Source organism: Trichomycterus rosablanca, chromosome 26 (assembly GCF_030014385.1).
Source record: "Trichomycterus rosablanca isolate fTriRos1 chromosome 26, fTriRos1.hap1, whole genome shotgun sequence".
Classification (NCBI taxonomy): Eukaryota; Metazoa; Chordata; class Actinopteri; order Siluriformes; family Trichomycteridae; genus Trichomycterus; species Trichomycterus rosablanca.
Window position 1 is genome coordinate 9196343 of NC_086013.1, and position 13451 is coordinate 9209793.

At 43.8% G+C, this 13451-nt stretch overlaps 1 protein-coding gene across 1 annotated transcript in view; it reads left to right on the forward strand.

The window, feature by feature from the left end:
• The window catches only part of LOC134303206 (mediator of RNA polymerase II transcription subunit 13-like), a 190501-nt gene that overhangs the window by 53987 nt on the left and 123063 nt on the right, over window positions 1-13451 (forward strand). The window contains exon 2 of the mRNA XM_062988543.1: window positions 1108-1345. Within this exon, the coding sequence (XP_062844613.1) occupies window positions 1108-1345 (238 nt within the window). The remainder of the gene's footprint in view (window positions 1-1107; window positions 1346-13451) is intronic.

A 13451-nucleotide genomic window follows, 5' to 3' on the forward strand; every position in this document is an offset into this window, starting at 1 on the left:
GTGCCAAGTGTAAAGTTCGCTGGAGGGGGGATTATGGTGTGAGGTTGTTTTTCAGGAGTTGGGTTCGGCACCTTAGTTCCAGTGAAAGGAACTCTTAATGCTTCAGCATACCAAGAGATTCTGGACAATTTCATGCTCCCAACTTTGTGGGAACAGTTTGGGGATGAACCCTTCCTGTTCCAACATGACTGCGCACCAGTGCACAAAGCGAGGTCCATAAAGACATGGATGAGCGAGTTTGATGTGGACGAACTGCGAGACTCAGCGTCTGACCTCACAAATGCGCTTCCCATAAACACACTCCTAAATCTTGTGTAAGGCCTTCCCAGAGGAGCTGGAGCTGTTATAGCTGCGAAGGGTGTGCCGACATCATATTAACCACTACGGATTAAGAACGGGATGTCACTCAAGTTCATATGCGTGGAGGCAGACGAGCGAATACTTCTGGCAATATAGTGTAACTGTGTCTAACAACAACGTTTTTATAATTTTTTAACGTTTTTTAATAGCAGCAGTATTTTTTTCCCCATAAATGTCTTATATACACAGGAAATTAGGCTCATAAACACTGTGTTATGAGATATAACTGCTATTCTCTGGTATTTATCTGCTACTGCAAATTGCAGTCATAGACATTAGGAAGATCTATTATTGCTTCATTATGACTACGCCCCATGTAAATTCTTTCTTGTTCTTCGTCGGGTCAAAATCATACATGAAGCATTTTGTTCGTTGGTCCCTCAACCTTGATTTGCTGCTTTTTAAAGCCACGAACAAATGCAGTGCTGGTTGGACCGCTGTAGCTCGCTGCTCTGTCCCCATCCGCCGTATTACAGTTTTTTTTGGGAGTAAAGTTGTTCCGTGATAAATGCTGGGATTGTTCCCGTAGGTGATGTAGCACACGGAGCTACTTCGTCATTCAGTCATAATGTCACCGAGAATAATTAGACACTCCTACCTAGTTGGTCCACCTTGTAGATGTAAAGTCAGAGACGATCTCATCTCATCTCATCTATTGCTGCTGTTTGAGTTGGTCATTTTCTAGATCTTTCTGTGCGTCCTCTTCCTCTTATTAACTTCAAACTTCTCTGTCTTCGTTTCTGGCAGGCTGAGTTGACGGGCATCAAATGGCGCTGCTACAATTTCTGCGGCGGCGGCGAGTACGGGCCCGTGATCTCGGCGCCGGCCCAGGACGACCCGGTGCTGTGTAGCTTCACGCGCTGCGTCCAGGCCAACCTGCTGTGTGTCTGGCGCCGCCGCCTCAAACCCGATGCCAAGGAGCTTTGGATCTTCTGGTGGGGCGACGAACCCAATCTGAGTGACATCATACACCACGAGCTCGGAGGTAAGCCGTATACATACATATATTGTTATGATTCCAGAAGGGTGTTACCTGTACGTTTATATGCGGAGGCTACGATTGACTATAGTACCCATAGAAATCGGGTCTTCTGATGCCAAGATTGGCATTGGAAGGAGGAAATTCTTCAGAATGGTCAACTGGAACATAGATTGTTTGGTCAAAAGTATGTGGACGCCTGATCATTATACTTTTATATCGAGTAACCACACCCCCTCACTGTTTTTACTCTTAGTTTTAAGGTTTTTATCAGCTCCACTTACCATATAGAAGCACTTTGTAGTTCTACAATTACTGACTGTAGTCCATCTGTTTCTCTACATACTTTTTTAACCTGCTTTCACTCTGTTCTTCAATGGTCAGGACCACCACAGGACCACTACAGAGTAGGTATTATTTGGGTGGTGGGTCATTCTCAGTTAGTGTGTGTTCTGCTGGTATGAGTGGATCAGACACAGCAGCGCTGCTGGAGTTTTCAAATATCGTGTCCACTCACTGTCCACTCTATTAGACACTCCTACCTAGTTGGTCCACCTTGTAGATGTAAAGTCAGAGACGATCGCTCATCTATTGCTGCTGTTTGAGTTGGTCATCTTCTAGACCTTCATCAGTGTCTGGATATTTTTTGGTTGGTGGACTGTTCTCTGTCCAGCAGTGACAGTGAGGCGAAGTGTCTTATCCACTCTTACCAGCACAACACACAGTGTCACTGCAGTGCTGAGAATGATCCACCACCAAAATAATATCTGCTTTGTGGTGGTCCTGAGGGGGTCCTGACCATTGAAGAACCACATGAAAGGGGGCTAACAAAGCATGCAGAGAAACAGATGGACTACAGTCAGTAATTGTAGAACTACAAAGTGCTTCTATATGGTAAGTGGAGCTGATAAAATGGACAGTGAGTGTAGAAGCAAGGAGGTGGTTTTATTGTTATGGCTGATCAGTGCAGTGTACTCGATGAATAATTGATGGGGTGTCCACATCCATTGGTTGATAACTTTATGGACGGTGCCATGCCTGTGTGATTAGTTACAGTCTTAGTGTATTGGAGGTCACATAAAAGCCAGATTTGTGCTGCGCCATCTCACCTCAGTGTGGGTAACGACTGGACTCGGGCCAGCTCCCACTTCTCCTGTTCATCCACTGTGGGGAAAAAAAAAATGGTCAGATATTTTTAGCAGCGGTGATTCCGTTGGTATTATTGCTTCGAATGCCATCCTGATTGTCGTTTTTTTTTTCCTTATAATGCCACCGACTTCACACGGAGATTGCTTTTCACCCCCGCGTCTTATTAGCATCCGTAAACCATGCTGATGCTGCGATAGTGGCCTAATTTCTATCGTCACGCGTATTACGGCCGCTGTGATCCTAATCCCGCGTGCAGCCTTAACGACGAGCCCTTACACCCTCTGAAATGGACTCTCCAGATAAAAGTGGAGCCGTATCATTTTCCAGATGCTCTTCCGCCAGCTTTGCGGGACCTTTGGGAGGCACAATGATGCCGTAGCGAAAGAGAGAGAGAGAGAGCCGCTGTGCTAGGACACGGGCGGGTTCAATTCTGCACGATGTGCGAGAGTGTGATCAGCTGAATCTACACTAACTATTTATAGAGACATTTGCATTATCTCAGCACTCTGGGGATCTCACGACTATTGACTATGGATATGAACCTGAGGAGTGGGGGAGGAAAAAGGGACACTCACTGTCCATTGTATCAGCTCCACCTATCATATAGGAGCACTTTGTAGTTCTACAATTACTGACTGTAGTCCATCTGTTTCTCTGCATGCCTTGTTAGCCCCTTTTCATGCTTTTCTTCAATGGTCAGGACTCTCCCAGGACCACCACAGAGCAGGTATTATTTAGGTGGTGGATCATTCTCAGCACTGTAGTGACACTGACATGGTGGTGGTGTGTTAGTGTGTGTTGTGCTGGTATGAGTGGAGTTTTTAAACACCGTGTCCACTCACTGTCCACTCTATTAGACACTCCTACCTAGTTGGTCCACCTTGTAGATGTAAAGTCACAAATAGACCATCGCTCATCTATTGCTGCTGTTTGAGTCGGTCATCTTCTAGACCTTCATCAGTGGTCACAGGACGCTGCCCATGGGGCGCTGTTGGCTGGATATTTTTGGTTGGTGGACTGTTCTCAGTCCAGCAGTGACAGTAAGGTGTTTAAAAACTTCATTAGCATTGCTGTGTCTGATCCGCTCATACCAGCACAACACACACTAACACACCACCACCATGTCAGTGTCACTCCAGTGCTGAGAGTGACCCACCACCCAAATAATACCTGCTCTGTAGTGGTCCTCGGAGAGTCCTGACCTTTGAAGAACAGCATGAAAGGGGGCTAACAAAGCATGCACAGAAACAGATGGACTACAGTCAGTAATTGTAGAACTACAAAGTGCTCTTATATGGTAAGTGGGGCTGATAAAATGGACAGTGAGTATAGAAACAAGGAGGTGGTTTTTATGGTTTCAAATCTGAGCAGTGCTCCAGACTGGCAGGACGCCCAACAAACACAAATGTCCACGTCTGATTGAGGAAGCGTTGGTTCATTTCTTCTCCGCTGCTGCCACTGCTGTCTGGTCAAGGTGTCGGCATGAGTACGCAATATGGCTCTCTGGCACATTGCAAATCATGTCTGAGGATGACGCTACGTTGTGTACGGAGACACACACCCTGAGAGCACTCTTTTCTCATCTCTGTGCAGGTGCCATCAATCAGTTATTGCACCAGTCATGAGAGCGAAACCCCATCCGGCTTAGTCCCGCCCATATCTGAACAGCAGGGCCGCTCGACCTTAGCCGGAAGGCAGAGCTGAGATTCGATACGATGTATTCGAGATCCCAGCTCTGGTTCCAGCGTGTGTTTTTACCGCTGCGCCACCTGAGCGGCCTAATACCATTTGTTTTGAAAATGGGATGCCCAACCAGCTCATGGTCAGGTGACCAAATACATTTGCCCATATAGCGTACATTCACGTTTCTAGCATTTGTAGGAGTGTTTAATCCACAGCGACAAAGGTGCTTCAGATACACCAAAACATTCACCATTTTGGCTGTGTCCCAAACCACATACAACATTTCTAAACAGGAAGCCAAATTGGTGCACTTCCAAATGTGCTGACATACATGGAAAATTCCAATCCACATCAGAGTTGCAAATCATAGATCATTTCTCACAGCCAGGATATCAGAATTAATAAGTTTCAATGGGCGCAAGGCACACAGTAACACCCTGGATGGGGCGCCAGTCCATCGCAGGGCAGACACACATACACACACCCACACCCATTCACTTATAGGGCAATTCAGTATCTCCAATTAACCTGACTGCATGTTTTTGGACTGTGGGAGGAAACCGGAGCTCCCGGAGGAAACCCACGCAGACACGGGGAGAACATGCGAATGACCCGGACTGCCCCACCCCGCCCCGCCTGGGGATCGACCCCAGGATCTTCTTGCCATCCATGTAAGGAACACTGCATTCTTATTTTATTTGCATTTTCCATACCGTCCAAACTTTTTCCGATTTGTGGTTGTAATTTTAATGCAAAATATTTTCATCATTCATGATTAAAATAATATATTTTATAGTTGTTCTGTTCGATTTTGAACTGTAGCACTTTCTCTAATTGAGGTTCTACACATACTTGACACATGCACACTGAGGATGGGTGATCGTCAGATCAACAGACTATTGTAACCATTGTGTGGAGATCTGTAGCTTCACTCTTGGATTGAATAAAGCATCAGCTGTTGGTGATGAACTTATCTGACCTTTTTAACCGAGAGCATTGTTCACACAGTGACTTCACTGAGGGTTGTTGGTTAACCGGTTGATCGTTCACATTCCCAGTTTTGAGCTCTTTCAGTTTCATTTACTTCCAGTTTGCACTTCACTTTGCAGGTCACAAAATCGGCATGCATTGTGGGAGATGCAGTTTATGTAGGATTTTACAGTGTATTTTAAGACAATTGTTCCGCCCTCGCTAATACTTTTCCCCCTGTCTCAGCTAGACAGACAGACTCCCTCCAAAATACAGTTACGTTGGTTTTATTTGCTTCCCAACTGTACACTGTGTGCATCAGAATGGAGTAAAACTACTAAATACAAACAATAAAAACTTAATACAGTACATGCGCGCAACTGTAGTAAAGTGTTACATCTTGTACAATATGAAATGTAACCAAACATAAAATAGCGCTAACGAGTTGCGTCATGCTTCCTCTCCACCAAAGGAGAATGAAGCTAACCCACGCCCCCTCCGACACATGGGCAGCATCTCTGTATGCATCTTATCACCTACACTTTGACGAGTGCAGTGCAGCTCAGCACTGTGTACGGAGAGACACACCCTGACAGCACTCTTTTCTCATCTCTGTGCAGGCGGCATCAATCAGCCAGCAGAGGTCGTAATTGCATCCCACCCATATCTGAATAACCCGGCCAATCGTTGTTCATGTGGCAGCCCAGCCGGCAGGCGGAGCTGAGATTCGATACGATGTATTCGAGATCCCAGCTCTTGTTCCAGCGTGTGTTTTTACCGCTGCGCCACCTGTAGTAACGGTAACAACCGGATTTAATTACGGAATTACGGTAAATTCGTAACTGAAGCGCTGTAACATACTCGCTAAACATTTACAAACAACTAAGAATATAAACGTCAACTACTAACAGACGATGCTTCTGTATTGGATTGCGAGAGAATTAACTATTATTTATTATTGTTTACGCTACTGACTACGTTACCCCGCGTTCTTTTCCGGCTAAAACGTAAAAGTGACGTGGCGCCTTAGCAAAGGTCAAAGTTAGTTGCCATGACTATGATGTCAACGGTAGCTGCTTAAAGGCGCAGGTGTCCCAATAAATTATAAGTACGTCTCTGTAACTACTCGAACCATCACAACAATTTTTTTTTTTTTTTTTTTTTTTTTTTTTTTCTTCCTTTTTCTCCCCCTTTAGCACGTCCAATTGTTCAATTTGCATCGTGCTTCCTCTCTGTCTATGCCGAACCCTGCCCTGACCGAGGGGATCGAAGCTGACCCATATCCCCTCCGAAACATGGGCAGCAGCCGGATGCATTTTTGCCGCCCACACGTTGATGAGTGTGGCGCCACCTAGCGTTGCATGCGGAGAGACGCCTCCTAAGGGCACTCTCCCTCATCTCTGTGCAGGCGCCTCTAATCAGCCGGCAGAGGGTCGTAATCGTATTCTGACAGAGAGAGACCCACATCCGGTTCTTTGTCCCGCCCCCCCAACTGAGCAACCGGCCAATCGTTGCCCATACAGCCACTCAGCCTCAAACCGGTAAGGCGGAGCTGAGATTCGATACGATGTATTCGAGATCCCAGCTCTTGTTCCAGCGTGTGTTTTTACCGCTGCGCCACCTGTAGTAACGGTAACAACCGGATTTAATTACGGAATTACGGTAAATTCGTAACTGAAGCGCTGTAACATACTCGCTAAACATTTACAAACAACTAAGAATATAAACGTCAACTACTAACAGACGATGCTTCTGTATTGGATTGCGAGAGAATTAACTATTATTTATTATTGTTTACGCTACTGACTACGTTACCCCGCGTTCTTTTCCGGCTAAAACGTAAAAGTGACGTGGCGCCTTAGCAAAGGTCAAAGTTAGTTGCCATGACTATGATGTCAACGGTAGCTGCTTAAAGGCGCAGGTGTCCCAATAAATTATAAGTACGTCTCTGTAAGTACTCGAACCATCACAACAATCGTAAGTCTTTTTTTTTTTTTTCCTTTTTCTCCCCCTTTAGCACGTCCAATTGTTCAATTTGCATCGTGCTTCCTCTCTGTCTATGCCGAACCCTGCCCTGACCGAGGGGATCGAAGCTGACCCATATCCCCTCCGAAACATGGGCAGCAGCCGGATGCATTTTTGCCGCCCACACATTGATGAGTGTGGCGCCACCTAGCGTTGCATGCGGAGAGAAACCTCCTAAGGGCACTCTCCCTCATCTCTGTGCAGGCGCCTCTAATCAGCCGGCAGAGGGTCGTAATCGTATTCTGACAGAGAGAGACCCACATCCGGTTCTTTGTCCCGCCCCCCAACTGAGCAACCGGCCAATCGTTGCCCATACAGCCACTCAGCCTCAAACCGGTAAGGCAGAGCTGGATTCGATACGATGGATCTGGAATCCAGCTCTGGTTGCAGCGTGTCTTATTACCGCTGCGCCACCTGAGCGGCCAATCGTACGTCTTTTAAGCTCTCGCTGGCCACATAAAATGACGTGGCGGGCCGGATTTGGCCTGCAGGCCTTGAGTTTGACACGTTTGGGTTAACCGGTTGATCGTTCACATTTCCAGTTTTAAACTCTTTCAGTTTCATTTATTTGCAATTAGTTTTTTAATATTGCATTTCAGAGTTATGGGGTTTGCTTGTTATAGTCTAAACACTGTTGCTTAGACACTCTAGATATTCCTACTGCGCTGTGTGTGTGTGTGTGTGTGTGTGTGTGTGTGTGTGTGTGTGTGTGTGTGTGTGTGTGTGTGTGTGAATCAAGCCTCTTTAGCTAAAGAAATATTGCTCAAATGTCAGCCTGCTCCCCCTGAAGCCTGATTTAGTCTTTAGTCTCAATAGACTTTCGGAGATGATAGGATAGATAGGCACGTCGGATAGTCAAATCTGGGGCAGTTGGGAAAATATTAAAACAGAAACTCATAATGGGCTGGTATCAAAAATCTGGATGGGTACGAGTGTAGGGTCTGCATTGGTGTTGAGATTTGAGGCATGAAGTGTGGCAATGTGTTCCAAAGAAAAAGGAATTTCCTAGATTTATAGATTAATACTCATAAAATGTGTCTAATCTTTATCTACACTATATGGCCAAAAGTATGTGGACACCAATCCTAATTACTGAGTTGTGGATTCCACCTAAACATGCTGCTGAAACCAAAATACAGATGTATAAAATATATTATAGACACTTTAAGGCAACACTTTGGGGACTACTTTATAGCATACAAGGAATGGTGACCTCACAAAAGGTGGGGCAACTCTACATTAATGCCTGTGATTTTGAAATGGGATGCCAAACAAGGTCCAAGTTTAGCCAAATGCATTGGATCCAGAAGGATAATGGCATCGGTCTGGTTCATGAAGGTCCATGGTTTGAATTACGAGGGACCCTTCTAATTAGTACCTTGATTTCCCAAAAAGAGGTACAAACAACACTTTGGTAGGTATGTAATTGGCTCAACTGTAACTTAGCTGATGCTAGCATTCATCAATATGTTTTAGACTGTTTCAGAGAGCACTCAAGTGTATTCAATAAGCTAACAAGCCAGATAGCTGCTACTTGCATCGCAACTGCAAACTTAATGAAGACGTAACCAATGGGAGTGACGGCAGGCAGACGAGAGGAGAAATGGTATGGTCGACTTTAGCAAGCAACCTTTACAAAAGTCTCAAAGGTGGGGCAACTCTACAGCCTTACATTAATGCCTGTGGGTGGTTTTGAAATGGGATGTCAAATCAGCTCCAAGTTCAGGTGCTTTAGGTGATCCAGATGCATTGGTTCCAGAAGGATGATGGCATTGGTTTGCTTCATGAAGGTCCATGGTTTGAATTACGAGCAGGAGTTGAAGGATCTGACCCTCCTAATTAATACCTGGACTCCCCAAACACTTTGGTAGGTTCAAAACTGGCTAATGTTAGCGTTTATCAATATGTTGTAGACACAGTCTAATTCAGAAATCACTCTAGTGTATTCAATAAGATAACAAGCTAGATAGCTGCGACTTGCAACTGCAATCGACCAGTAAGAAGTGTTGCGACCAATAATGGGAGTGACGGCAGGCAGACGAGAGGAGAAATGGTATGGTCCAGGGGTGTCTGGAATTGTAATCTTCTATTTGGGATATATTTGTTACTGTATAATTCACACTTTGAGAAGGCTTATTGTAGTTTCAGCATGACTGTACCCCAGTACCCCAGTACAAAGCACAGATCTACATCGATCAACCATAACATTAAAACCACCTCCTTGTTTCTACACTCACTGTCCATTTTATCAGCTCCACTTACCATATAGAAGCACTTTGTAGTTCTACAATTACTGACTGTAGTCCATGCTGTTCTTCAATGGTCAGGACCCCCACAGGACCACCACAGAGCAGGTATTATTTGGGTGGTGGATCATTCTCAGCATGATGTGTGTGTTGTGCTGGTATGAGTGGATCAGACACAGCAATGCTGCTGGAGTTTTTAAACACCTCACTGTCCCTGCTGGTCCACCACCAAAAATATCCAGCCAACAGCGTCCTGTGGGCAGCGTCCTGTGACCACTGATGAAGGTCTGGAAGATGACCAACTCAAACAGCAGCAATAGATGAGCGATCGTCTCTGACTTTACATCTACAACGTGGACCAACTAGGTAGGAGTGTCTAATAGAGTGGCCAGTGAGTGGACACAGTATTTAAAAACTCTAGCAGCGCTGCTGTGTCTGATCCAGTCATACCAGCACAACACACTAACACACCACCACCATGTCAGTGTCACTGCAGTGCTGAGAATGATCCACCACCTAAATAATACCTGCTGACCATTGAAGAACAGCATGAAAGGGGGCTAACAAAGCATGCAGAGAAACAGATGGGCTACAGTCAGTAATTGTAGAACTACAAAGTGCTAAGGTAAGTAGAGCTGATCAAATGGACAGTGAGTGTAGAAACAAGGAGGTGGTTTTAATGTTATGACTGATTGACTGCTCGGTACTCCCTAAACCTAGACATAGCTTTTTTTTCCTCAGACTCCTCCACCCTCCCTTGTTTTCCCACACTTCTTCCTTCTCTATTGACCTTTGTGCGGGAGTCAGGGGAAGGGCAGAACCACGAATTGAGCCCAGACCAACACCTAATGGGGTGCATGAACTCTGTGCTGGCCCTCTACTGATGAGTGCTTCCCAGCTATTGAGAGGCTTAAGGAGGGAAGCCCTGGCTTGGCAGCCAGCACGGTGTGTGTTTGTGTGTGTGTGTGTGTGTGTGTGTGTGTGTGAGAAGAATAGCTATAGCTTTAAGATAGGACATTATGTTTTAGAGGGTTGGTATTTGAGCCAGTGGAACAATTGAGTCATGTTAATAATGTCATGCCTGTGTATAATTACATTTATGAATAAATATGTAAGTAAGTAAGTAAGTAAGTAAATTTTATTTATAAAGCACTCTTAAAACAACTTACGTTGACCAAAGTGCTGTACATCGAATAAGCATACATAACACAACATTATATAAAAAACAAAAAAAAATAAAAAAAATAAAAAAGTAAGAACCAAATAAAAATACAGAGTAAGAGACAAAATAAAACAAATACAAATAGACTAAACAATTAAAATTAACACAGCTCCTCACTGTTCAAATGCCAGCTTATAAAGGTATGTTTTTAGGAGTGATTTAAAAACTGCGGCCGAAGGTGCTTGTCGAATATTAGGAGGTAGAGTGTTCCATAGCCTCGGAGCATAAACTGCAAATGCACGATCACCTTTAGCTTCAAACGAGCCCTAGGAACAGTCAACAAATTCTGAGTGGCTGATCTTAAAGATCGCTGTGCGGTTGCGGGAGAAAGCATACCACTGAGATAAGCCGGGGCTTGACCATTAAGCGCTTTAAAAACAAATAAAAGAACTTTAAACTGAAACCTGTGCTGAACAGGCAGCCAATGTAGTGAGGCAAGGACTGGTGTAATATGGTTTCTTTTCTTGGTATTAGTCAGTAACCTTGCTGCTGCATTCTGGACTACCTGCAAGCGCCGCAACAGAGACTGACTAATCCCAATATACAGAGAATTACAGTAGTCAATTCTTGCAGAAATGAATGCATGAATAACTTTTTCCAGGTCAGAATAGCAGAGAAAAGGCTTAATCTTCGCAATATTTCTGAGCTGGAAGAAGCTATTCCTTACCACAGAGTTGATTTGTTTATCAAATCGGAGGTCAGAGTCAAAGATAACACCAAGATTTCTCACAGATGTTTTGACACATGTAGACAAGTGACCAAGGTTATTGGAGACACTATTGATGTGATGAGGACCCCCAAAAACGATAACCTCTGACTTGCTTTCATTCAGCTGAAGAAAATTGTCAGCCATCCACCTCTTTATGTCCTCAAGACAACTGCTAAGAGATGTTAACGAGCCATTGTCATTCGGTCTAATGGGAAGATAAAGCTGTATGTCATCAGCATACAGGTGAAAGCTGACATTGTGCTTCCTAATTATTTGACCCAATGGCAGCATATAGAGAGAAAAAAGGAGGGGCCCTAGTATGGACCCTTGTGGAACACCACAAGAGACATCAGCAGAAGAAGAGAAATAGCTGCTAATATTCACTGAAAAGGTTCTATTCTTAAAATAAGATATGAACCAATTCAGGGCCTCTCCCTGTAACCCCACCCACTTTTCCAGGCGACCAACAAGTATGTCATGGTCAACAGTATCAAAAGCAGAACTAAGGTCCAATAAAATGAGGATGGCACAATTTCCCTCATCAACAGTAAGTAGCAAGTCATTTGTCACCTTCAGAAGAGCAGATTCAGTGCTGTGCATAGACTTAAAGCCAGATTGAAAAATCTCAAAAATACCATCTCTACTCAAAAATGGTAAAAGCTGAGAATATACAACCTTTTCCAGCAATTTAGCCAAGAATGGTAATTTAGAAATCGGCCTATAGTTACTAACCACTGTAGCATCAAGATTATGCTTTTTGAGCAGAGGTGTAACTACAGCATGTTTAAAGCATGCTGGAACAGTACCAGTGGCAAGGGAAGTATTAATGATATCCAGGACAAAAGGTCCTAATATATCAAATGTCTCCCTAACTATCTGTGGGGGCATCACATCAAGTGGGGAGGTTGTTGGCTTTGTTTTCAGCACCAAATCTGTTAATTCGGAGATTGAAACAGCCTCAAACTTTTCAAACATACCTGGGCACGGCGGTGGAAGTGGAGAATCTATACCCAAGTAAGTAATGCCAGACCTAATTGTTTCAGTTTTTTCCACAAAAAAGTTTAAAAACTCTTCACATACTCTAGGAGAAGGAACATTTCCAACTTCGGGTGATGACTTAAGTAAAGAATTTATTGTACTGAACAGTACTTTAGGTCTGTTGTAATTTTTGGCAATTATGCTTGAAAAGTATGCCTCTCTAGCAGACTTAACAGCTAGCTGATAGTCTTCCAGGCAACCTTTAAAAATATCCAAACTTACTTGCAATCTGTCCTTTCTCCATTTCCGTTCCGCTCTTCTACAAGCCTGTCTAATTTCCTGTGTGGATGCATTTAACCAGGGCTGAACTTTTGGTTTTAAGCGTTTAAATTTCATAGGGGCAAGAGAATCCAGAACAGCTGAACAGTTATAATTAAAAGAAGTAACTAACTCATCCACATTAGCATGAGTCTGACCATAGTTGGGCAATTTTAACATGTCAGAAAAGGCTCTGGAAAAATCATTAGATGTGGACGAAGTGATAATCCTTGACCAGTGCCCTAAAACAGGAGCAGGGAAATGCGCAGTTAAAGTTGAGCTAAAGACTACTGGCATATGATCAGAGAAACTAGCCTCCTCAATATCTAGTTTGTCAATATCAAAACCAGATGAAAACACTAAATCAAGTGTGTGACCTTGCATATGGGTGGGCTTATGAATATGTTGAATAAAACCAAAAGAGTCCAGTAGCTGATTAAAATCATTCACCTGATATTTATCAGGGCAGCAGACATGAATATTAAAATCACCAAGAAGTAGAATGCTGTCAGACATAGGTACAATCATAGCAAGGAATTCAGCAAACTCAGTGATAAAGTCGCTGTTTGGTTTTGGAGGTCTGTATACTACTGCACAGAGTAATGGAAGAACAGAGTGAGATTTAAAAACCAGTGCTTCAAAACTTGTATGTATTTGTATTATAATCATAATTTGAAATGCTTGTTGATGTGATGTTTGGAAGGAACGATAGTAGCTCACACCCACAACTCACATCTAATAACGAACCGGTCCTGTTTTTGCCTTCATTGTTTTAGCAAGGTTCTCCAAATGATCAAAATATATGAATTTTAT